Source organism: Sceloporus occidentalis, unplaced genomic scaffold (assembly GCF_023333645.1).
Source record: "Sceloporus occidentalis isolate IW3139 unplaced genomic scaffold, rSceOcc1.0.p SCAF_3, whole genome shotgun sequence".
NCBI lineage: Eukaryota > Metazoa > Chordata > Lepidosauria > Squamata > Phrynosomatidae > Sceloporus > Sceloporus occidentalis.
Window position 1 is genome coordinate 58,863,016 of NW_028316983.1, and position 26,696 is coordinate 58,889,711.

At 40.2% G+C, this 26,696-nt stretch overlaps 1 protein-coding gene across 1 annotated transcript in view; it reads left to right on the forward strand.

Moving 5' to 3' along the window:
• PIK3C2B (phosphatidylinositol-4-phosphate 3-kinase catalytic subunit type 2 beta) overlaps positions 1 to 26,696 on the forward strand; it is a 134,221-nt gene that overhangs the window by 71,790 nt on the left and 35,735 nt on the right. The window contains exons 9-15 of the mRNA XM_089514574.1: positions 988 to 1,134; positions 2,314 to 2,347; positions 4,166 to 4,361; positions 9,090 to 9,212; positions 17,012 to 17,179; positions 18,524 to 18,635; positions 22,390 to 22,532. Coding sequence (XP_089370700.1) covers positions 988 to 1,134; positions 2,314 to 2,347; positions 4,166 to 4,361; positions 9,090 to 9,212; positions 17,012 to 17,179; positions 18,524 to 18,635; positions 22,390 to 22,532 — 923 coding nt within the window. The remainder of the gene's footprint in view (positions 1 to 987; positions 1,135 to 2,313; positions 2,348 to 4,165; positions 4,362 to 9,089; positions 9,213 to 17,011; positions 17,180 to 18,523; positions 18,636 to 22,389; positions 22,533 to 26,696) is intronic.

Sequence of the window (26,696 nt, forward strand, 5' to 3'; positions counted from 1 at the left end):
AAATTATTGAACAGCTCTTTAAACTGATGGGAGTTTGTAGACTCCTCTTGATGTGTTCTTTGGCCAAGGTCACAAAAGATGTAGGGAACTTGCCTGCTGAGTAGTCAACAGGTCGTTAAGTTTAGTAAGAACATGTGTTGATACATATTAAGAAAAATGGATCCCAAACTCTGGCTATATTCTAGCAGCAATTATTGGAAACCTTATGAGGAACGACTTAGGAACATGGGTGTGTTTAGCTTGGAGAAAAGAAGACTGAGAAGTGACATAATAACCATCTTCAAATATCCAAAGGGATGTCATGTAGAAGGTGGAGATGCATCAGAAAGTAGAACATGTATGAATAGATTGAAATTACAGTACAGTACAAGACAGATTCCACCTAAACTTTTTACTGTACTTTTTTTACTGTAAGAGCTGTGCAGCAGTGGGACAGATTGCCTTGGCGGGTGGTGGACTTTGGAGACTTTAAACATGGTGGGGGTTGAACTTGTGGTCCCTTCCAGCTTTATGATTCTATGACTGGCTAAACATGTTTGAAGCAGTTAATGAACTGGTTGTGATGGCACTGATAATTTCATACACCCGAGATGTTTACCTAGATACTGTATCTTGAGGTAGATAATTTAACTATTTTCTTCCCTAGTGAAGTCCTGGTTGTGGAGCATTCTTTTAAGCTAACATTTGCATTGTGAAAAAGAAATATCTCAATTTGGTTCATTAGGGGATTTCTTTCCAATACAAACACCAGCTTCATATTAAGTGTTCCCCCAACACCAGGAACCACAGCAGTGGAAGTAAGGATTAAATTCCCTTTCACACCTGCTGAGATCTGGATAATTATCAGGTTAAGAATAATCCAGCTGACACAAATTGCATTATGTTAAAAACTGGATGTTAAATTCAAAGATGTATTTAATAGTCATGTCTGTTGGCCTCATCTGTTGGTATCATGAGACATGAAAACTTCTTGAATTCTTCACCTAGGGAGACTTCCAGCTGAAGGCAGAGCGAGTGGTCCAGTCTGTCATGGCCATTTGCAATGCTTTGGCTGCTGTGGAGTCCCAAGAGATCACAGGAGCCCTGAACCAACTACCACCCTGTCCATCTCGCATGCAGCCCAAAATCCAGAAGGTAAGAAGCTGAGATTTAAGGCAGAAAGCTGTGAATTCTAATCTGAACTCCAAAGCCGAAACCATAAGGAGAATAGATTCAATCTTCCTGTGCTCCATCTTTTGAGATCACTCTAGAATATGCTAACAAATGTTTTAAAGATACATATATAAGAATAAACATTATTAAAAGATAATTTTAAAAATTCAGAATAAAGATTACTCTACCTGTTAAAGAAGCATGATTTGATATTTAACGTTTAAACATTATCTTATTTACAAAACAATAATAATCGCAGAACCAGGACCATTCTGCCTCTTAAAAAAATAACAAAACAACCTTCTGTTGTGCTTGTTTTCAGAGCAAACTATAAGAGAGCTGCTTTGAAGTGTTTTTCACTGTGTATTTACTGTGTGTTGCCTGCAGTCACACATTCCAGTAAGCAGCACCTTGTATTTAGCAAGTACACAGTGAACTAATATGTGTTGCTGCTTCACATTTTATGGGACTTATTGGGAAAACATGGTAAACCTTCAGTAGGTTTGCTGATCTGAAGGATGTGAATTGGATTGAGGATCAGTAACTGAAACTGGGGGTGAGCCCATTGAAAAAAAGTGAAACTTACTTCTGTGTAAATATGCATAAGACTGTCCTGTTTGTATGTTTTCTCTGGTTCAGAGATGTTGGAGAGGCTATGTAGCACACACAGAGCTCTGCCCTCCGAGAGAGGAAAAGTCAAAGGACTTGAGAACAGCTTTGGACCTGCCATTGCTGTCCTCTGCGTCTACTGTGGAGGTGGTTTGTTCACTGCCTAATGTGCTTTTATTAAAACTGGAGCAAAACATATTCCACTCTCTCCAATACTTTCTTTAAACAATCTTATAGTTCTTTAATAAAATACAGTGGTGTTTATTTGACATTTAACTCAGCCAGGGCTTCTCAAAAGAGCACATTTGAACCCTGTATGGCCTTTATTTCATATCATCTTTCTCTTATCAGCAGCTGAGCATTTTATAATTGCAATTCCTAAATAGCTGAAGAAGTCTAACTGCTTGCTTTTCTGCCTCACTTGGATTGGCTTGAACTGCTTGGAGTGGAAACACGTTGAATGTTATATAACTCAGCTGGCTAAGGGCACTGCTGCCATTTCTGTCTGATTGTCATAAAATATTTATGTTCTGTTTTTTCTTTCCTTAACAGGATCCAAATGTTTTGGCCATGAGGGAAAACAGAGGTAATGATTTCTCTTCTCTTTTGCATATACTATATGTTGAGTTCTGAAGATTTTTTATATTCCATTATTCCCAAGAGCATTTTGTCTGATTCTAGATGATGGTGTATTATTATTTACTGAGCTACTCATGCTTGTCATTATTATCATAGTGAGTGTTAATAGTAGCCTTTTGATTTTGCAACTTAAAATTATTTTCTAGAGTGGAAAATGCCACTGACCAGACTGCTCAGGTATGCTGATTCTGTCTAGTTATAATGAAAATTAGGAGAAGATTTTTTTTCAAATAGTGATCATTCCACAGTTCTCATGACCTTAAGGAATTGTTTGAAGGTCAAGCTAGACCAGGGGTAGGCAACCTTTTTGAGCCAGGGGCCGAGTTGCTGTCCCTCAGACAACTGGGGGGCCAAAGCCAAAAAATAAATAATTAAATAATTTTTTAAAAAAATTACATAAATAAATAAACCGGGACAAATGTGGGACAAAATTTTCAAATGGAGGATACTTTTTTAAAAAAAAAATGGAGGACATGCAAAAAAAATTGCTGATTTTTAAAAAAATGTTAATATAAATGCATGTTTCGGAGGCTTCTATATACAATTGCCCCTCTTGCCCGCCGCTTGCCCCCCCTTGCCCGCCTCCTCCTGATAGGCCAAAGGCCCCACGCCCTCACGCGAGAGGCCAAAGGCTCCAGCGGCAATTGGCGGCAGGACCGGGCTGGGGCCGGTCCCAAGGCCTTGCCGGGCCGCATCTGGCCCGCGGGCTGCAGGTTGCCTACCCCTGAGCTAGACAAATGGAAGATCCTTGAACAGAAACCCCTGGTATGTGTGTGTTCTAAAGATCAAAGTTGCTTCAGGGGGAGAGACAATTGCAGTCAAGAGTATAGTTCTGCCTACTTTGGTCCTGAGAGCAGTTTTGGGTTCTGTTATTTGGGCTAGGTTCACCTCACTTTTACACATAAAGGTTAAATAATACTTTTTGTACTTGTTAGAGATCATTGTGTCTACTGGTAGCCCAGTTTAGGGGAAAAAACTGGAAAGTAAAGGATAAGCTTTGCGATATAGTATTCTATGAGTGTTGGTGTCTGTAAGTCTAGATTTTGTTTGTTCCAAAACTGCACTTTTCAGCCTGACAGATTACAAACCTAGCAAACTATATTCTATTTGCATTTTATTCTGTAGTCTATAATGTACGAGCCAAGGGTGTGTATTTAGTGCTTTATCATGCTTTGTGCATTTCCCCTGAGCCTTGAGATCCTTGAAGGAGGTTTTTCTTTTGGTTTTTCCACTATTACAGGCCTATCTGGTGAAGACACTGGGGAGAGCCTTCCTGGAATGTTCCTCCATGGAGGCTACCTAGCCCTGTCACACTTCTCCTTTCACTGGGAAGCAAATACATTTTTATTTAAACAAGGATTTGATAATTAAGCGGCTGTAGGATGTCTTTTTGTGCTGGGTATCTGCTGTATGTTTTTCCCTAATGTAATTTTTTAAAAGTTATTTTATATCTTTTATTTTGTTTTAGCCTTGTACATTCTCATGAGTCTCATGTCAGAGGAAATAAATAAATATTTATTGGGATACAAATAAATAGTGTGATATAAATAAATAAACATCTGCATAGTAATACAGCCTTCCATATAGACTCTTTATTAAAAGATCTGTTAAAGCTATCATGAACTTCCATAATTCGCTAGTAGTATTGGAAGACAAACTTGGTAAGAAGAAGCCGTGGTCAGAAAGTTGGTCATGCATATAGTGCTTTGCGGGATTATACTTCATTCTAAAGTACTTACCGTATGTTGAATCCTCTCTCATGCAGAGAAAGTTGTGGAGGCTTTGACAGCCTCAATCTTGGATCTAGTGGAGCTCTACTGCAACACATTCAATGCAGACTTCCAGACTGTGGTACATGGGAACAGGAAGCACTATCTTTCCCAAGAAGCCCGACTCCTCTCCTGCCCCCTCTCCTTCACAGTCTATGCCACACATCGCATACCTATCACTTGGGCAGCAAGGTAAGCATCAATGTTTTTCCCCGATACTTAGGAAACATTCTTACCACCTGTATTTAAAGCTAAGAACAAGAGTACCTCTAGATCAGGGATGATCACTTATGGTTCTCTAGTTGCTTTTGGATTGCAGCTCCCATAATCCCTTAACAATGGCTTTGCTACCTAAGGCTGCTGGGAGCTGTAGTCCAAAAACACAGAGGGCCTCCAAATGCCCTGCCCTGCTGTACATTGATTTCCTTTGTCACATCTAGTTTGGTGTTAACATAGGTGGCCCACTATTGTCTTGCATGAATGTCATTGCCTTGTAGCCCTGTCACCTTTTAGGATCCTGAGCTTGTCCATCCTTCTGAAGTGGTTTCCTCGGAATTCTTTTCTCATCATTCAAAGGGGCTAAACAACAGGCAAAAAGAGGTGCTTTCAGGCTGACTGGAAGGTGTGGTGTTTAGATGACACTTGCCTTGAAGCCAGCAGGAAAGTGCCCTCTAGGCGCCTTATGCAGAGAAAAACTGTTTCAAAAAGAAGCAGCTTTTTTCCACTTCTTCTTGGCTTGAAGCCATATCATGTGGTCATGACATGAGCACTCCAGCTGCCTTGGGAACCGGCGGTGTGGTTGGTGGGGTTTCAATGTGGCTTCAGAAAAGGCAGCTTCAAGCCACTTTTTCCTGCCCTTCTGTTTCTCCTCAAAGGTGCGTTACACACGCGCCTATAGTACGTCCCCAGGACGTACTAGGGTTAGGAAGGAGAATCACTTCCTGACACCCCTAACCCTAGTACAGACTGAGTCCGTACAAAATGGCGGTGCCCGTTCCACATGGGGGCCGCCATTGCTACGTCACAACCGTGCCGCCTCCAAACGGGGTGGCGTGGAAGTGACGTGGTGGAGCCGTGCGAGGGCGCCTGGGGCGCCCTTTCCGCGGCCCCGGAAGGAGCTCCATTTCGGAGCTCCTTCCACCTTTGCGTCACTTGGCGCAGCCTTTACATGGCTGCGCCAGCAACGCAGAGCAGAAAGGGGCCAAGCGGCCCCTTTCTCCTCCTCCCCAAGGACACCCCTTTTGCTGCTTCCCCGCAGCCTGGAAAGCGGCGGATCGGGGCCTCAGAGGCTGCTGCTGTGGCAGCTGAGGCCCCGATCCGGCGGGGAAAGGGCCGGATACAGGCCGCCCCAAACGGGCAGTCTGTAACGCGCCAAAGATAATCAAAATAATTTAGTTGGGATAGGGCTGATGGGAATTCAACAGCATCTGGAAAGTTATATATTCCCTACACCTTGGACATTTAAATCTGAGTCACCTTGTGTCTGTTGGGAGTTCAATGCTGATCTTACACTGTCTGAATAAAAAGTAAGAAGAGACATTTGATATCACATGTTTTGTTCTTGATAATGTTTGCAAGAAATCAGTCCAGAACTAGATTTTAAAAAACAAAAAACACACACCCTTGTTATTTTAAAGAAATTCCGTTTGGAGGGATGGAGGAAGCTGGCTGGCTGAAGTGGAAGAACTGCAGAAACCTTCATGAGGGATTTAGCTGATCCTTCAGTGCAGCATTCTGCCTCCCACCCAGTCTTGTTTCTAGAGGTTCCCTGAAATGCTTCAGCAGCAAAGACCATTGCGGTAGGCACCCCGCCTCCCTGACTGAGTCCTAAAGACAGTGACAGATGGCTGCATCTCAGCCTGGGCTTATGCCCCCTCAGCCAATGTCTGTTAGTGGAAGGGAATTGCTTAATGGATCTAGGGGACAATAAGAAGTCTAGGCAGGGAGGGGACATTCCTTTTGTAAGCAGCCTTTGCTTGTGTGTTTGTGTTTCACTGAAGGCAGGGAGGCAACGTCTGGGAGGTACCCATTGGGAATCCGTATCCCTCCGGCAGCAGGAACATGTGAGGGGGGTGATTGAGGAGGTGATGGCAACGTTAGCCGCCACCCCTCCAGGGACCTCTTGCCTTTGTCTCCTCCTTAATGTATTCCAGGGAGTGAGTGACTCTGAACAAAGGCAGTAGCCTGGGAAATCCAGGCCTGTCCTGACCTTTGTCGCCCTGGAGCCCTCCCTGCATCATTTCTTGGCACCTGTCACATGGCTGGCCCTTCTGACAGAGCACCATGTGATGGCATTCTGAGTGGTGTATGCCGATCCAGCTGGCTGAGAGGATATCAGGAGAGCAGCTCATCCCCCTGTCCCCCACAAAAAGATAACAGCCTGAGGAAAACACCCTGTCTAACTAAAAAGATTGCATGTACAGCGCTGTGTAAATTTACAGCGCTTCATAAATAAAGGTTAATAATAATAATAATAATAATAATAATAATAATAATAATAATAATAATAATAATGTGTTAGTGGGATGGAGGGAGGGGGTCCTGAAGTTCTGTGGGAGAAATGTCCCCTTCTAGCCTTTCCTTTGATGAAGAATATGAGCTGGAAATGTTTTAGGGTCTGCCTGAAACCAGAGGGAAAGGGGATTCTCTGACTTTTCACCTCAGATTTGGGTTCGATCAAAGTGAACTGTATTGGGCATAAGAATTAGCTTGACAATCCTGAGACCTTCCTTTAAGAGACAGCATGGTTGGTGCAATCATTCTATCCAAACTGCATTATTGCATGAAGTCAGAATGAATCCCTAGAATAGCTTTCCTCAACCTGGTGTGAAAAATGGTGTTGGTTTACAGCTCCTATCATCCCTAGACAGCTATGCTGTGTTATGGGAGTTGTAATCCATCTCTTCTGGAGGGCATGAAGTTGAGGAAGGCTGACATAAATCTCTGAATTGCAGCGATGACTGTAAACCAGTGAATCCATAAAGTTCTATTTCAGGAAAATAACATCTTTGATTTCAAGAGAGAATCTAAGCAATTTCAACAAGCTTATTAATAATATGAATAACTGAATCTGGATGGGTTTTGAAGAATGTTAAAACACTGATGTCTTTTACCTGCCCTTTATGTTTCTACTTGATATGTCTTTTAACTATACGGAGCAGATTATTATTCGTGGCATAGGGATTTCACAGTAAGGATAGGCAATCCAGAACCCTCCAGATGTTTATGACTAAAGAGCCAGTGTGATGAAGTGGTTTGAGCATTAGACGACTACTCTAGAGATAGGGTTCAATTCCCCACTTGACCACAGAAACCCACTGACACACTCATATCCATAGAAAACTCTTGCAATATGGTTGATTTAGGATTGCCATAAATCAGAAATGACTTGAAAGTACATTACAACAGTAGTAACAGCTAATGACATTTTCTTACCATAAAAGTAATTGCAAGTGAAACTAATTGGGATTTTAGTACAAGGCTGGAGTCTTGTTAGTGCACTGTGTCACTATAACTACACTAGCATAGGCAGTGGCAGCAGGAGGAAAAAAGCCATGGGCCAGTGGCAGTGAGTAAGTAAGGCAGTGAAGGAACAAATTGCTTGAAGCCAGGAGATCATGGGCCCACCTCTGTGTCGCCCCGGGGAAAATGAAACTGCTGAAAACTGGCCCAAAATATATGGAGGGCATGTGTTTCCCAATACTTGAGCTGTAGTACTGTAATATGTGTATATTTATTTAATGTTGTGTGCCTTCCAGTCATTTCCAACGTATATTATTAACACTCCGATTAGTTATCCTTTGGACAGGTCTCTGTCCAAAGTAGCCTGCAATCTAAAAACAAAATCACAGAACTATAGAGAAAGAGGAAAGAAACATATTGGAGGAATGGGCTTATTATATTTCAACGTAGTAAGGTTGTTTTTATTTATTTCACTTCTATGCCTCTTTTCTCCCAAAAAAGGGACCCCAGGAGGCTCAGAAGATAAAACCTTATTAAAACACCACAATAAAAAATGAAAAACAATTAAAAATATCTAGTTAAAATAGTATAAAATACAAAAACATAGAAAAAAATTGAAACATAACTAAAACACACACACACACACACCATATTTTAAAAATCACCCTGTCATTATTATATGTTTAAAAGCCTGCACAAATAAATGCAAGGGGGGAGGGGGGCAACCTAGTCTTCTGCAGAATGGCATTCCAGAGGTTGGGAGTAGCGACCAAGAAGGCTCTCTCCCATGTCCTCACCAAGCGAGCCAGGGAAGATGGTGGGACCGAAAAAAAGCCTTCCCTGGAAGATCTTAGGGCTCTAGCAGGTTTGTATGGGGAGATGTGTTCTCTCACATAGTCTGGACCTAAGCCATTACAACAGGGTATGTTATAGTATATAAACATATTTACCTATTGTGTGTTTTCCATCTCAATGGCAGTTAATGATAGATCAAAATGGAAACATAAAATTTCCTGTTAAAATTCTGTTGAAACAGCTAAAGCAGGACAGATACTTAGCCCCCACCCCTCAACTGTCAGTCCATCTCTTCCCATGCCTTCAGAATAAGTGCAGATGAAAGGATTTACACAGATTCTGAAATATAACTTAAGCTTTGATTAATCTAAAGCTGGGAAGAACTATTGTAGGTAAGAGTCAGCCACCAATCAGAATACTACTGGCTGCATGGACAGGTTTTGTATATATTATAGACCAAGCTTGGACCATCTGGGATTTGCTTGTCATTCATTCAGTTCCTTTGGGGCATGGGGACAGAGTTGGAAAAAGATGTTTCAGGCTTGAGATTAAAACAGATTCTCACCAAGGAATCAGCTCCTGTGTACAAAATAAATCAAGTCAAGGTATTTCTTTCATGTTTTCCCCTTTCTATATTGTTTTCCCCTCCTCAATTTTTTGCAGTTATGAAGATTTCTATCTTTCATGCTCACTCAGTCATGGTGGCAAAGAGCTCTGCAGCCCCCTGCAAACCCGAAAAGTGCATGTGTACAAGTACCTCTTCCATCTCATCATCTGGGACCAACAGTAAGACATCTCACCACTAACCAGTATTAGAGTGAGATAGAGGGAAGGGTGGGAAAGTGTTCAAGTTGGAGGGAAATGAGAAGAAGGTAGGCATTGAAGTAAATGAACAATTATAAATAATTGTTTGATGTGAACTGATCAGATGGATATAAGAAAATGTTGGGGAGTGGGGCTTGTGATTAAGTGTAACTCTGGAAGTGGGGGAGAAATTTGGAATGCAATTATGATGAACAGGATGCCGTATGCCCCCTCTCCAAGACTGACCTATCGTTTGCCCTGTGTGCATGTATGTGCAAACATATCTGTGTACTCCTGAGTGCCAAAGGGCTTTAAATTTATTTCAAGTATTTATGAGCTATTATTCATTAAAATAAAAGTCTCTCAAGTGTAACATATGTGTTCTAACATATCCCAGACATCACAGCAATAAAAAGTACCCCTGAAAATCATGAGTCAGTAAAGAAGGGCTCCTGTTTCATAAGTCTTGTGTTGTCCTTCCCAGTATATATAGGGAACATGTTTTTTTGCTTTTCTGCCCTGTGTCTGCTGGTGAATGCTGTGATGTTTGACTAAGAAAAATTAAATACAAATGTCTATATATACAAGAAAGGAATATATGGCCGGGAACCTTGGCTGCCTGTGGCTTCCTGGCACATGTCCATTTTCCCTCCCTCCTCAGTGGAGGTTCCTGTGGTGGCAGTGTGAGAAACATATCTGCTGTGCAAAGGGTAACCCATTCCTTACTGCTTTTGTGACTCCACAGAAAAGCCCTGCATGCCTAGGCAATTTCTTGACCTGCCCCTTGAGTGGAAGTTTGAATCTGAGAACCTGACAAAATAACTTCCGAAGGGTGTTGTATTGCAAAGAAGGAGATTGTGGTGTTATATTGCAAAGGAGGTTGTGCTCCTCTCTCAATCCCATGCTTAGTCCTCTGTGTGTGTATATATATTGATGCATACATATAGGCTACATATACACATGTATATACATACATGCATATACAAACATATACAAACATACATATATTCCCTGTGAAACTGCAGAGGCAAGAGGAAAAGGAACTTGATCCTAAAATAGCCCAGGGAGCAGGAAGATTGCTAGCCTTTCCTGAGCTCCAGTTACACTTGAAATTTTTATTAAGCCAGCAGAAAAAGGGGTGGAACAAGGATAATTTTAGAAGCTGTCTGTCCCACAGAGGGATGCCAGGCAGCACAAAGCGAAACAACATGGCGAGTGTGTCCTAAACTCTTGGGGAGTTTGTTTCAGTGAACTAAGATGGATCAAAGCCCTGAGTGGGGCAACCTTAATGAGGAGTCCACCATTGTAGCTGTTTTCACAGGCCCATAGCTAGCTGCAAGAAGGGCTTTCAAGCATGTATGGTGCCTTTGGATTTTCTTTGTTCCGGTATGAGGCTGCCCTGATCAGGCATACTCTCCAGCTCTGCTACAGGATCAACAAAGGATCCTGCTGATTGCACTTCCTTTAAGGTGTTGGCTGAATAGGAAGGGAAATACCCCTTGGACAAGGTCAGTGTATGTGTGCTTTTCCTCCCCTTCCTCCTCCTAATGGTAAGATCTTCTCCTCCCATCCAACTAGAGAGGCTCCAGATGGAAACTTGGGAGGCTGGTCAGTTGCATTCCCTCTTGCAACTGGAGACATCCCTTGAGGACCCTCATCTGAATCTGGTGTCATTGAAGTTTCGTTCCCAAAGATAGTATTTTTTGCCACAAACATGGAAAGAATATACTGCATTATTAATAAATTATTAATCTTATTAATACATATAAAGGTATATATTGTGCAGTGTCATTTTCTAAGCATTAAGTAATGCACAGTTATTAGAGGGCAAAAGAATGTGTCTAGGAAAGAATGTGTCTTCTGTAGGAAAACTTGACAATCTATACTATAATTTAAAGTGTTTTTCTACCTTCCTGCCAAGCTACATATATCCACAAACAGTTTGCAGAGTTACCACAATTAGTGTGTTACATAAAGGGATCAAAGTGACAACCATAGATAGGGTTCCTGTTTTGATATTTGTTGCTCTATGATACACATTTATAAGCTGATTTTGTTTAAGTTTGTGACAATCAGCAAACTTTGGCTTTAAAAACAAAATTGTGATTTGGGGCCATTTGGCATGGAAACTGGTGTGAAATGGAATTTTAAGGATTTTAGGTCCTATCGGTTCAGCTTTTGTTTACTTTAAATTATAAACAAAATAATTAAAATCAGCTAACACAATAGGTTAAAATTCTAGTTCTTAATAAAAGTGTTGTTGTTGGTGATGATGATGATGCTATATAGCTGGCACAGTGCTTGAGCCTCTGTATTTCTCATTTTAAACATGAAAAGCCAGTGTGGTTCAGTAGCCAGACAATTGGACTTTTCACTTGTGTGACCTTAATTCCACTTAACATCCACTTAACTGACTGGCTGTGATCAGGTCACTGCTTGTGCATTCCTTGACCAGCATCCTCTTAGTGATGTAGACGTGTATATGTTGTACTAGACATGTAGAATGATTTCTTTTTTTAAAAATTGTATTTATTTATTTCATTGACAAACATAATCCAAACATCACATAACATACATGTTCTATATATCTATATCATCTTCTTTATACATTGCCAATCCAGAGAATAGACATATGATTAATAAATTTTTAATACACCCTTGCACATTCTCACTATACGTATCTTTCTTACTAATCTCTGTTGAATTTTTATTATGTTATAACTCTTCGTCCTGAAATCTTATTATATACATGTATTCATATACTTTGCGTTCACATAAAAATAGAAATAGAAATAGTAATTAAATTGATCTATCTCCACAGAATTTTATCTCTAACACTTGATTGCATTCTCACATTCTTGTATTTCATCTTTTACACACATAATCTTCAAAAGGTAACCATAGATCATTTTTATAATCTTCATTCTTTAGTATCGCAGTTAGTTTGTCCATTGCTTTGATTTCCAAGACTTTCTGTATCCATTCATCTGTATTAGGTACTCTATTCATTTTCCAAAACTTGGCAAGAAGTATTCGAGCCGCTGTTATAAAATATAACACAATTTTCCAATACCTTTTCTCCGGATCTGTCCCCAAGTGAGAAGTCATATTAAGCAGGTATAGTTCCGGAGTCATGATATATTTTACTCTTATTATTTTCTGTATACTAACATGAATCTTTTTCCAAAAGCGCCTAACTTTAAAACAAGACCACCATACATGATAATAGCTTCCCTTTACCTTGCCGCACTTCCAACATTGATTTTTTTGTTATTATGTATCTTGGATAGCCTTGAGGGCGTCAAGTACCATCTGTTTACAACTTTCAAGTGATTTTCCTTCAAATCTTGGGCCACCGTGAATTTTGCTGGTTTTTTCCATGAATTTTCCCAATTTTCCAGATTAATTGGGTGTCCCACATCCTGTGCCCACCTTATCATATTGGATGTAATCAATTCAGATTCAAGCTCCCTTGATGACAGTAATTTATAAAATTTTGAGATCTTCCCCTTATCTGTATCCCAAAAAATTTTATCCAACTCATTTGGCTGGGTCTCTAAACCCTCCTTTAATAAATCTTCTTTAAATTTGGATTTAATTTGTAAATACATAAACCATTGAACCTTAACTCCACTACTTTCCAGTTCCTCTTTGGTTTTGATTTCTATTTTGCCTCTTCTCGATCTTTTAATTAAGTCCTTATATCTTATCCAACTTTGCGTCCTTGTCCATCTACCAAACAAAGCTTCTTGGGCAGAGGCCCAATATGGTATCTTAGAGTAGAACATTGATCTTATTATTTTCCAAATTCTTAACAAAGGCTTCCTAATCGAGTGATTTATGAACTCTTTATTAACCAGATCTTTACGATACCATAAGTATCCGTGCCATCCATACCTCAAATTAGATGATTCAATATTTAACAAGTTGTTGTTTTCTAATCTCACCCAATCTTGAGGCCATAATAGACCTGCTGCCCAAAAGTACAATTTCATGTTGGGCAGAGCACAACCACCATTTTCTTTCCTTTTCCGTAATACCTGGGCTCTAATCCTTGCTCTTCCTCCCTTCCATAAAAATTTGCTAATCTCTTTTTCCCATGTCAGAATTACTTTATCATTATTAATAATGGGCAGATTTTAAAAAAGATACATGATTTCTTAAAGACAATGCACAATGATCATATCCAGCTGACAGTGCTGTAAGTGGAGTTGTGTGCATGGGACCATTGTGTATGTTGTAGCACATTAAAGTACAAAGAGGAGCATGTGAACATATAGTGACTCAGTGCATTGCAATAGTACAATGAGTTGTCAGCCATACTACTTGACTGGTGATCCACATAGCTTCTGCTACATTTCTATTCAGTACAGAGATTATGTAATGTAACTCAGTCAACAAATATGTACCTTATGACGAAGTGTTATAGGATCTCAACCCTTCTCTGTAAAACTGCAATAACAGTGATTTTATTATGGGGAAAAAATAAAAGAAACTAAAGTACTTCAAAGGTACTATATTTTATGAATGCAAATAACATATATAGGAGGAGGATGGTTATATTTGTGCAGTAAACTCCCTTTTTTATAAACCATGTCCTACTATGAATTCTAGGAATCTGTAATAGTGATCCGCTGGCTCAGCCTCACACCTTTCCTAATAATCACAGAACAGTAGATTTTAGAAGTGGTAAAATAAGAAGAAAGTCAGTACCTTAATGCAAGGGCCTGAATCCTTTTGTTAGTCCTAAAGTAGTGGGACCAGTGAATCAATGGTTTTCATGTAAGTGTTGACTTACAGTTGATTCATTGGATCTTCTAGACAAGCACAAGTATGTCGATAACAGAAGTATGAAATGAAATGAAATGAAAATTTATTTATATTCCGCCTCTTCCGTTTTGAGGATCGAGGCAGGTAACAGCATGATTAAACAGTACACTGGTGCCTCGGGATACGAAATGACCGCGTTACGAAATTTCCGGGATACGAAAAAGTTGGATTGGAAAAAACTGTTCCGGGTTACGAAATATTTTTCGGGTTACGAAATTAATTTTGGCGCGAAATTCAAATGCTATAGGCTTCCAGCGCTAACGGAAAGCCTTTTCGGGTTACGAAATTTTCGCGTTACGAACGGAATGGCGGAACGAATTAATTTCGTAACCCGAGGCACCACTGTATACAAAAATAAGCAATAAACCCCACCAAATCCCCAAGCTAACCATCCCTCCCAAATTTAAAATCACATATTAGAGCACAATTAAAATACATAGCAATACATCAAAATTATTACACAGTTCACAAATGATGGCAGGGAGGATGGATTCAATCAGTTCTGGACATTCTCAGACTGGGTAGGCCTACCGGAAGAGAAGAGTTTTAGTCGCCTTTTTGAAGGCCTCCAACAAGGATAATTGGCAAATCTCTTTCAGTAGAATGTTCCAGATTTTTGGAGTGGCAGCAGAAAAAACTATCTGGGAGGTCACTGCTAGTCTGGTCTTTCTTGTTTGTAGAAAATTTTTCCTGAAGGAGCGGAGTGTACGGGGAGGACTATATGGGAGGAGGCGTTCCTTCAAGTAGACTGGACCCAGGCCATATGACAGTGGTCTGGCTACCATTGGACTGGAACGGGCATCACTCCTGGACCTCCAGCCAATGCAGACCTCCTCTGCCTCAATCACTTGCCTGATATACAAGATACCTGCTGTAACTATACCTTGATAACCTGTTAGTATTTCCTGCCACCCGGCACCATGGTAGCTCCTGGCATGTTGTTGTTGTGTTCGTCCAAGATATTTTTTACTTATGGCAGCCTAAGGCAAACCTATTGTAGGGTTTTCTTGGCAACTTTCTTCAGAGAAGGTTTGCTATTGCCACCATCTGAGGCAAAGAGAATGTGACTTGCCCAATGCAGTTTTCCTTTCTGCCACTGAAGTGCTGTTCTTCCATCATCCCTGATCAACTAGTCTTTTCTTCTGTTTCTCTGGGCCTTTCCAGGAGAAGTCCTGTGCTCTAGTCTTTTTTCTTCATTTATTTTTTAGCATATGAAAGATCCGTCTCTTTCTTTCTCCTTCCAGCAGTGACTTGAGCCAGAGGCTTACGTATCCTGCTGTGCAGTTTTTTTTCTTCTAGTTTCCATTGCTTTGTAGCAGGCATTCAAATGTGATGCTGAGTGGTGGTAGTCTTTCAATATGACCTATTTCTCCTTTGGCTGTTGCTACTGGTGGAAGCTTTTCCAGAATCTACTTGCTTTGCGAATAACAAACCAATATTATGTTGGACAAGAAATGAGGTTGTCCCAGATTGATATCCTGTTTTTTTCTTTCTTTCCTTTGTACATTTTTTGTAAAAGATTAAATGAAATGCAGATTTATAGACTAAGTAGAACCATTGCTGAGAAAAAATAGGAGTTGAGGATGTCTGATTATACCCTAAGCTTGTACAGCAAGGCCAGTTTGAGGAAGACCTCTTACTCCAACTTGCCATTTGATATCTCAGAGGCATTATAAGAACTTTAAAGCTGTGCTCCTGAGATCAGCTGCCTAGGTTAATCCAGACAAGACAGAGGTACTCTTGGTCAGTCGGAAGACAGAGGAAAATATCCTGTGTTAAATGGGGTTACACTTCCCTTGAGGACACATGTGATATCTCTTGTACTGGATTTAAATCCAGGAACTTTTGATTTCAGCCTTGGTGAGTTTAGGAGGAAGGCTACTCTGGCAGCCTCTCTGTTACCCTTCCATCGGCAGGCAGACTTTTTATTGAGGGATGCTTTGAACAACTGACTCATTGCTTAGGAAGGAGCCATGTACCAGATGGGTGTTGTATTTTCATTGTTATGTTTATTAATGTTTTAATTGTAATTTCTTGTAAGTTTTAACTGTATTTTTAATTCAATTTTATATGGCACTGCCTTCGAGTCTCATTTTTTGGGAGAAAGGTGGAATATAAATCCAACAGATAAGATAGGAAGACAACCTATATTGAAGGTGGGGAAGGTGCACCCCATATCTCCATTTTGTAGACCCATAACCCTCTAAGCTCACACCCATGACTGATAAAGAAACCAGAAGTGATTTGACATTATGTCTAGGAACACATTCATATGACACAATTATAGTGCTATGAATCCTCTTTAACTGGTTCCACCCTAAGAAATCTTGGGATTGGTGGTTTAGGAAGGGGCATTTTATAATTCTCAGACAGAGAACTCTGGTACCTCATCAGATTAAAGACCCCAGGAATCCATAAGATGCAGTCATGGTAGTTAAAGTGGAATCATAGTGTTATAGTGCTATAGAGCAGAGCAGTTTTATGGAGCAGGTGGGTTTTTCGTTTGTTTTTAACTTGTGTATATTTATATTGGATATAGACGTTTTAATTGTTTTGAATTTTATTGCAGTTTTAAAGGTTTTATCTGTGAGCTGCCTTGGGTTCCTCCAGGGAGAAAGGCAGGATATAAATTAAATAAATAAATAGTTGTGTGAAAGTCCCCAAGGTGGGGCAGAGAGGTGAGAATTGGCCTCTGTTTTCTTCATGGTTGCCCACTCCTGTACTACAAGGGCCCTTGGGCTCTTTTTTTTAATGACTATTCAGCAAGAATAAAGTAGAAATCAAAGCTACTTGCCTCATAGGATTCTTGTGAATGGCAGATGAGATAACTATTTTAGAAGATGTTCATGAGATTTAGAAGACCCTGCCTATAGTATACATTAGAACATTGCTTCTTGGAGGGAAACATCTTGATGATGTTATTCTAACTCATTCACTTTAACCTCTTCCAGGATCTGCTTCCCAATTCAAGTGAACTGCCTACCACGAGAAACTCTCCTGACAGCCACACTCTATGCCATCCCAGTCCCACCTCCAGGGAGCTCTTCAGAGACAAACAAGCAGCGCCGGGTCCCAGAGGCTTTGGGCTGGGTCACCACTCCACTTTTCAACTTTCGGCAGTATGTGTGCCTGCTCCTATTACTTCTGTGTATGAGAATAAAGAACTCAGCAGAGGATGAACAGTACAATTTTCCAGGACATATGCTTGGAATAAATTCCAGAGAAGTAGCTGTCTTACTTTGGGCTTTTTTTTTTTTGCAGATGCAAAAAACCTTGAATCTTATTGAACCTTGTAGACTGAGATATAAGCTTTTGCATACATTCATCAGAAGGATGAATGAAGTCTCCTCCATTGGGAAAGTCATTTCTACAAATGCGTTAGTGTGTGTGGGGGCACATTGTGAATGGTGAGGCAGTGGAAAGGCAAGATGTAGTTTGATATCTCTGTGCAGAGCTCAGTATGAGTACAACAGCTGTAGTGAGTGTTTGCAGCAATACAATTGTGGATGATTATACAATAGTCTTGCTGTATCGATTCAGTGTCAGTAATGGGACAGTAAACCTTAGTCTCAGTTTGCTCTCAGCTCTCCCAAAATAGAATCAAACTTGCAGAGGACAAATGACCTTAGGCATCCCATAGAACTGCTGGATGTTACTTCGCTAACGCCTAAAACAACTATATTTCCAGTAATCCCTTTAAGAAAAAAAGCAATTTCTCATAAAAGAAGGCAAGGATAGACTCTTGAGTGATAACGTGAGAGGTGTTTTGGAAAGTTGCTTTTTGGACTATAGCAACGTTTAGCATAGCCACTTGCCATGCTGGTGGGTAAATCTGGGAGCTGCAGTCAAAACCAGTAACTTTTCCAAGATGTTCATGTGAGTACATATTATGTAAGAACTGATCTCCTCCACTGTGAACAGTGAGCTCCTGGAAAGAGAAAGTCATCATGCATTTAAAATTTTACATTTTATAATTCTCTGAAGATGCCAGCCACAGCTGCTGGCAAAACGCCAGGAATAAACTCTTCTAGAACACAGCCTCATAGCCTGAAAAACCCACAAAAAATTATGGATGCCAGCCATGAAAGCCTTCGACTTCACATTTACATTTTATCCCCTACTTAATTATTTATGCATATGAACAATTACCATATGTTTAACAATTCAACCTCTATATCTTTGAATAACCATTTTTGGGTTCCTTACATCCCTGTGATGAGTCTGGGTAGTTGTTCTCTCTGTGTTTTTGCTTTTAAAAAGATATTGTCATGTTCAGAAAACTCCTTCTGGACTGTGGCATTGTTGTTGAGGAGCTGAGTGCAGCAGTCCCGATCTTCTGTGGTAGTTTGCTCTGATAATTGGATTCTGTTGATACTTCTTTTGCTTACTGGAATATCATTCAGGATTCTGAATCTGTCATTAATGTATCCTTCCACCTTTTTTGCTTTTGTTTTTTGATGCAGGGTCCTGACCTGTGGACGGAAACTCCTAGGTTTGTGGCCAGCAACTCAAGGCCCCTCTAGTGCAAGATCAAGTGCTCCCAACTTCAACCAGCCTGACAGTGTTATTCTGCAGGTGAGCTTCACACTTAGGCTTCTTGCCCTATGACATTTGAGGTAAGAGTAAGTTACACTGAGATGTCCATTGCATAATGCTGAGAACATACAAAGTCAAAGATTTTGGGGTGGTGGGACTGGGGAGGACAACAATCTCATTAAATAAAAGAGAAAAATGGTGTGGGTATTGCAATAGTTCACTGGACTGAAGAGGCATTTTTTTAAAAGTAATGTGATATACCGTCAAGTTCTAGGGGGAAAGTATAGGTTATAATTTTTAAAAACATGTTAATAATATTCCAGAATATTGCTTTGAAGGTACAAAAGCCTTGGTAGTGTTCATAAATGGCCTATTGTCCTTTTTAAAAGGATACCCCGGTGCTCTTGGGTTGAAGCAGAGTCACAGTAACAATGTATGCTACTTCCACATGTCCCCTTCTCTTGCCTTATGTGGAAATCTAATCTCTCCTAAATTGAACACTTTGATTCTCCCTGCCCCTGGAAATACAAATAAGAACAAATTTAAAAATTACTGTAAATTATATAGGAAAACAATACATCTCACCATAGTAGGAAAGACTGTGACCACTGTTTGTCCTTTATGCACTAATGATGGACAAATTCAAGATCCCTTGCTTTCTTTTCTTATACATCTTTACCTTTAAAATGGACTCGGACTGGGCAGCCCTTCAAACAGAAGATTTCAAATAGCAAGTGGTTCTCTGGCAGCCCTTTAAATAAAATATTGACCTCTGCAAACAAGGCAACATGGCCACCATATTACCTTCTGATGGACTGTAAAAGCTTATGTCCTGTAGCTATAACTTTATTAAAGATACAATGGCCTGTTACAGACTGCCAAAATAAAGCTGCTTCGGGTCTCTTTGGAGGTATGCTATTTAAATGATGCATGGGTCCTAAGAGTCCGGAGGTCGCGCCAAAGCCACACTCCATTCCTAAGCACTGGAGTGCAGCTTTGGTGCAGCTTCCGGATTCCTAGGATGCATGCATTATTTAAATAGCATACCTCCAAAGAGACCCGAAGCAGCTTTATTTTGGCAGTCTGTAACAGGCCTATGAAACTTGTTATTGTGAATATGTGGAGGAAATGATGACTGCAAAAATAGAAGAAGCTTCATTTAATACTGTTCTGTCAGACATTTATTGTTTTTGGAGCAGTGTTCTCTCTTTCTCAGGGCTCTGACTTTAGATTCTTTAGACATTTCAGATTCTTACATCAATATGTACAGTAAAATACAAATTCTTGTGACAGTAACCACTTGTCTGATCGCAGCACAAAATAAATTAACTGTATTTTTTCTTGGATTGTTCTACTATATCCTCCTGTTTCCAACTCCAGCGGTTCTTGCTCATTGCTTTCAATCTCCTCTCCACCTTCTGCTTGGAATTATTAATAGTGTATTGGCTATGAAAGTACATGACAACCCGCCAGTCCTATTGCTTTGGGTGTGGACAAAAGGAATGGAAGGAGAGACTGAGGCACTTTTAACTGGAGACTTGGCAGTGAGAGAGAATGAGACAAAAATTTAGTTGGGTTGGATTTAAGAATCTTCTCCCTTGGGTCATATTGTGTGCACCGTCCTCCTCTGCTGACTTGGAGCAAGAAGAGGGATTATTAGTGAGCGTCTGATGAAGTCCTGCCTGAGCTCCAATTACTTCCCTTCGGTCTTTTCCCTTCCCTTTTGCTACAATTCTTTGACCTGGTTATCCAGTACTGATTTCTTTGGCACATGACCAAGAGGCTTATTTTCTTTTCCAAAGCTACTTACAAATCTGTCAAGTCTTTGATTGTTATTTTGTTTAAAATAAGACTGTTGCTGGTGATCCCCCTCTTTGCTGCTTTTGCAAAATGCCTGAATTTTGTGGGAATCAATTATGTTGCTAATGGAACTTTCCCGTCAAGAGCAGGGTGTGGCTTTGACTTTTTAAAACTTGGATAGTTTGAGCTCATCTCCCATCTTTTCCTCTTGAAAGATTCAATAGAAATATTCTGTTAACCCATTTGCAACATCAGTCCGAGATATATTACTTAGATTAAATACAGGTTCCCCGGGAACTTTGAGGTCTGTGCAGCTCCTTCAAGCTTCCATCCTAAAGTATTGGTAGCTGATATCACTCTGCTATGTGTAACTTTGTACAGTATGCCAGAAGAGTATGTATCGGCTCTCTTGTCTGTCTAGATAAGGTGGGCAAATTGCCCTCACTGTCACCATCAGACCTTATTCTAGGCTCTAGAAGAAGCCAGGGAAGGTGTATGTTCTCATTGTCTTGTGGCATCCAAAATATGGGGCAAAATGAATCAGTTGTGGTCAGCCCCAAAGCAGGGGGGAGTGGTTGGCATCTAACTTGGAATCAGCTCTGGTGTCTTAATCAATGACTAAACCGCACATTTCTTTTGCAATGCTGTATGTGGGTCATTGGGGCAGTGGTGAATGCTGAATCCTTAGTGAAATGGGTTATCTGGTCCATCCATCTAGAGTCCAGGTTGGGCTTGGCACATCAGTACATAGCCAGCCTTGGACATTTTCATGATAATATGGTGAGTCACAATCTGAATGCATATTGTGCAGCAAAACAGTCAGATGAATCAGTGCTTACCATTTCCCAGTAAAATAGGTGTGGCTAAAGGGCAGTGTGATTAGGCCTTAAACCTTTGTTCAGTTTTAACAGCTGTTCTTCCTCTTGGTCTGTTCTTTGTCCCAACCAAAAGCAGCTGGAAACATTAGGTACAGGGTAGTTTGATATCACAGTTCTCCTGCAGTTTTTCTCCAGCTCCAAATACCATGCACTCTGTACAACACTTGTTTTCATACATATTTACTGCTGGTGAAAGCACTTTGGAAGGAAAACACGTGTAGACTAAAAAATCATGAAAGTCCTAATAGACAGGTCAGAATGGAATATTTGAAGCAGCTGCCCAAGTAGCAATACACATACGGCTGTTATTGGGCTGCCACTGTCAAGAATTGTTCCAGGAAAGAGGGGCCATAGTCATCCTGTTTGTTGGTGTCAGGTGGTAAGCTAAGAGCCCAGGTAGGCTCAGTAATACAATGCTAGTACATGTGAGCCAGCTGAATTGATAGGTCTGTACATTACGCTCTGTGGCAAGTAAATGCATGGTAATGCACATTAATGCATTCCTAAGAGTGTAAACAAAAGGATTGGAAAGAGAAAGAGAGACATGTTGCTTTTATTTAAAAAAAAGAGGACCAGAGAAATGTTCATTTAATTCTTTGGTTGATCAGATTTGTCTACTGCAACATGTGGAGAGAAAACGAAAGGTGAGCCATTCATGCTTCTATTCACCATATTATGTTCTCTGTAATATCTGAAATGGCACTCAGTGACATGAATAATTGGATGTCTTAATACAAATGAGGTAGGCTGTGGCTCTTTGAGGCTAAATCAGGGTGATTACTTTGGTTGGTTTTAACTATATGTAGTTTTAAATTTATTTTTAAAGAATTGCTTTTGTCTTTTTTAAAAAGGATTGGTTTCTTTATTTGTATACAATCTGTTGTACATCAGTTTGGGGGCCCTGTTGGATTAAAAGGTGGTAGGTAAATTATTTTGGTAGATGGCTTTATGTTCCTTCAGCTTGACTGTGACTTATGGCAAACCAATCAGAGGGCAAGATTTATTCTGAAGAGGTTTGTCATTGCCATCCTGTAAGACAGAGAGTATCACTTACCCTCATAGATGGCAGTAAGCCTGTGTTTAAAATATAGTTCTTTTCTCTCATTCTCTCACAGATTGATTTCCCCAGCTCAGCATTTGAAGTCAAGTTTACCAGCCCACCACCAGCAAAGTTCAGTCCCAAGTACAATTTCATCTGTCTCTTCGAGGGAGACCAGAAGAAGCTGAAGGAGGTGATGCAGAAGGAATCACTCTATTGGTGAGAGGATGGAGAGCACATGAGCCCTTAGTTGTACCTCTGCAGAGGCACTTGTGAATGGAGATGCCTTGCTGATTGACACCTACTGATGGTATTGAATTGAGCTTCTCAAAGGGAAACTTGGGGGCACAAAACAGATTTGTCGCTTAAGACCTCTTCCATGTACTGTTTCCAATTATGTAGGCTCTAGGTTTGGGCCTGTGTCTCTAGGGAATGCATTGACCTTGTACATTCTGATCTCTGGATGGAATATGGGGTTGAACCATGGGTTAGGAAACAAGTGGATTTCATAAAGAGAGTCTGGGGAGGTACAACTCAGCACAAAATCGGTCTATTCAACTAAGGTATATATCTGACACAGAAGTAAACCTATATTATGGCCCATGTAGCTTCAGAGGAATGGTGCCATGGGCAGGTATGGTTCTCTGGCCAGTTGTCTTACTGTTGCATCATTCTGAATGAGGTATTACTTTAACGTACTGAAACAAATCAAAAGGGTGGTAGCTGTTTTTAAGATCATCAACAGTTTTGTCTGGATGATGGCTTAGAAATGGTTTAGGATGTCTTCATTTCTTTCAAGAACATCCTGCATGCTAAGCCAAAAAATGACTCTTGGCACAGTTTTTTAGTTGGTTGGTTTGCCCCTAAAGGTCAATGAGTCTATCTTGCTAACACTGAGACTTTCCCTCTTACTGAGTAGAACTGCTAAGAAAAGACAGATTGCTTGCCTTTCCACAGCACATGGAGAAGTTATGGGGTGTTTGGGTGAAACTCTGTGGATACTCTATTGATCGTAGCAACAACATTTAGAAGCTTGCAGTGAAGTGGGTTGTACATTTTATAAGGGGATTGCAATTTTTCTGGCCCTTTACTGGAGAGCAGCTGAGTGTGTGCCATCTTTCCATCTGTGTTTGCTGACAAGGATGGCTCAGATAGTAGAAGCTTCTTTCCCTGCCAATTAAGGAAAGTGTACAAAAAAGTGTTTCTTTCCTTGTCAGTCAGGGAAAGTTTTTCAGATCCCTGTGTGTACTAATCAAGGAAAATGTTTAAGGAAGTGTTTCTTCAACCTGTCTCCCTTACATTCAGACAAATTGAAGGCCAACCCTTCTCAATCTTGCAGCATCCATATCTTCTAACTATAAATAGGCCAGATCAGTTGATGACCACTGTGCATGAGTCCACCAGTGGAAGTGAATACAAGAATATCTAGGACTGACCCTAATATTAGGCCATGTGAGAAGGACAGATAGATATTTATTAATTTTACTTTATGGGGATGGATCCAGATGAAGTCATACTTAGAGTAGGGTAAAATCACTAACTTGATTTATGTGTCATTGAATCATTTCTTAGAATGATTATATCAGGATCTAGCCCATTGTATTTATACTGCTAGGGAAGGAAGAGATTTTTGTGCCATTTTCTGTCTCAAGTACCAAGTATGTCTCAAGTATGGTTCGTCTTGGGGTACTGGATATTTTGTGGAATGGTGGGGCTTACAGTTATGGTTTAAGAAGAAGAACTATTTAGAAAAATAAATTTCAGTATATAGTATAGTATAGTCAATCTATAAGATGGTTAAAAACAACAACAATGCTTCTAACTTACCTTTAAAACTGCTTGATATTTAGTCTGTGGATGAAACTAAGCACATGAGTCATTGGCTCTCCAGATTTTTCTAGCTTTTGCTTTGTGCTTATATCTCACTGTACTTGTCTGTATTATCACAAACGGATAATGATGGCTTCATATCATGTGTGGGCCTTACACCTTCTAACTCAAGTCCACACATGCTTTAAATGTTAATGTTCTTGCTGTTGTGTACATTATACCCCCTCCCTCTTCTTGTGGGATCTGTCTCACAACTCTTTCTATGTCCCTTATCTCTTTGCTTGTCTCTTGTCTTCTTTTGTCAATTTCAGAGGACAGGATTCGAAACATACTCTGAATCTCATTCTTTTGTTCTTTAATCTTTCCAACCAGGTAGGATTCAGGATATGCTTTACTGCTGGCAATGTATAATCTTCAGCTAGTGACTGCTCTGTTAGGAACCACAACTGTTAAATAAATGTCTGCTTTTCATGTCTCTGAACTCTCCTTTCCATGAACAGACTTCTCTTGTCAGGGAGATCCTTGTGATCTCAATACAAATATGAATGGAGACAATTCTGACACTCCCTAACAGGTCATTGAGAGCCTATCCAATAAAGAATCCAGAAAGATTTTCATAGTGGAAATGGCCTATTTTATCCTAAAATAGGATAAACCTGCAAATAGGAAACATTTTAATTAAAGATATAGAAACCCCCTTAAACGTGCAAGCTGATGCTGAAATTTTGTTTTTCTTTTCTTGAACACTTACTCACCCAGCCAAATTGCTGCAAATTAAGTCTGAATAAACCCTGGTGGACACAGAAAACATTGGAATTCAACAATGACATTGTGCAGTTGCCAAGTGAGTGAACAGAGCAGGGCAGATTTAGATAAAGCCTAGTGTGAAAACAACCACAGTTTGTCTTTCTAAGCACATTCAAAAAAGAGGAAACTCCCTCCTCCCAATTGTATTTGATGATTCCAACATATTCATAACTACTGTGTATGTCTGGAATGAATATTTATTTTATTTTATTTTATTTGGTCAGGTGGCTGGTGTTATCCCTATTAATTTGTTGGCTACATCTAGTCCTCTTCTTTAGACACCCATCCCCATAACATCCAGTTTCCCCCCCCATTTTTTGATGCAGACATGTGAAGCCTAGGATGGGGAACATGAAATGGCAGGGTGGGGGTGTAACTGTGCAAGACTCCCCTCACCCCCTTCCTCTCACCCCAGCAGCTGTTTAGCCAAAAGCAATTATGTTTTCTGCCGCAATTGCTCAGGGGTGAGCAGGCCCTTCCTAGCATTGTGGAAGAGGCAGTGCCACATCCTTTCCTGCTGGCTTTGGGTCATAGCTGGGGTGGGAAGTTCTCATGGGTGGGCAACACTTTAACTCTCCTTCATCTTTGTTCTGGTCTAAATGAATGAATTTCCTGGAGGTGGTTAAAGGAAACTGGTGGGAACAGAGCTAGCCTTATTATGTGATTGCCCCTCCTGTCTAGCTTGGCCAGCATCCCTACATCCAGTCTCCCTGCTATTCCAGTAACAATGCAACCATCCTGATCTTGATAGCCTGAGATTCCAGCTGCAGTCTCTCACAAAACCGACCCAGCTCTTCTATGCATCTCAGGCCACCCCACCTTGCCAATGAAGCCCCAAAATGCTTAATCAGAACCATGTCTCAATCCTAAGAAGCTGTTTTCAGAGCTGAGGGTTCAACAGGAGTGTAGCGGACCACATAGGCATTGCCAAAAAAGAAAAGACAATGAAAGGAAGGCAGATTAGTGTAAAATTTCCATATGCCAGTTCGTATGAATGTCTAAATATGAATATGCCAGTTGATATGAATATCATTTTATTTTTTTATTTTTTTTATTTTTTTTTATTTGCCTTTTCTTTTCCACACCTTTTTCCACAATAGACATCTATTGTATTTACATACCTACATTCTTATATTTTTTCTACTGTTTCTTTATCTCTCCCATTCCTCCCCTATTCCCCCTCCCCCCACCCTTCCCCCTTTTCTTGCCCCTCCCCCCTTTAATAAATCACACTGAAACCAACCCATACGTTTCTTTTTCTTATACATATGTTTCTTTATGTTTTATCTCCCCCTCACGCCTCTTATCTATGTACCTCTCATTTCTTTATCTTTTTATTCCTCTTTGTCTATAATCATCATTTTTTTCCTTCCTTATTCTAACTTTCTTATACTTTTTTCCCAGTATCTCATTATTATATCCCATTCATCTTCATCCTTGACCTCCTCCTCTTTTTCACCCTTTAGTCTATTATAATCTATTTGATTCTCTCATATCCAATAATCTATCAATCCACTCTTTTAGAGTAGGAACCTCAGTCCCCTCCTCTTTTTCACCCTTTAGCCTATTATAATCTATCTGATTCTCTCATATCCAATAATCTATCAATCCACTCTTTTAGCGTAGGAACCTCAGTCCTTTTCCACTTTTGGGCATATAACAATCTCGCCGTTGTCACCATATATAACACTATTTTCCAACGTTTTCTTTCTATTTCCCTTCCTATCACATCTGTCATGTTTAGCA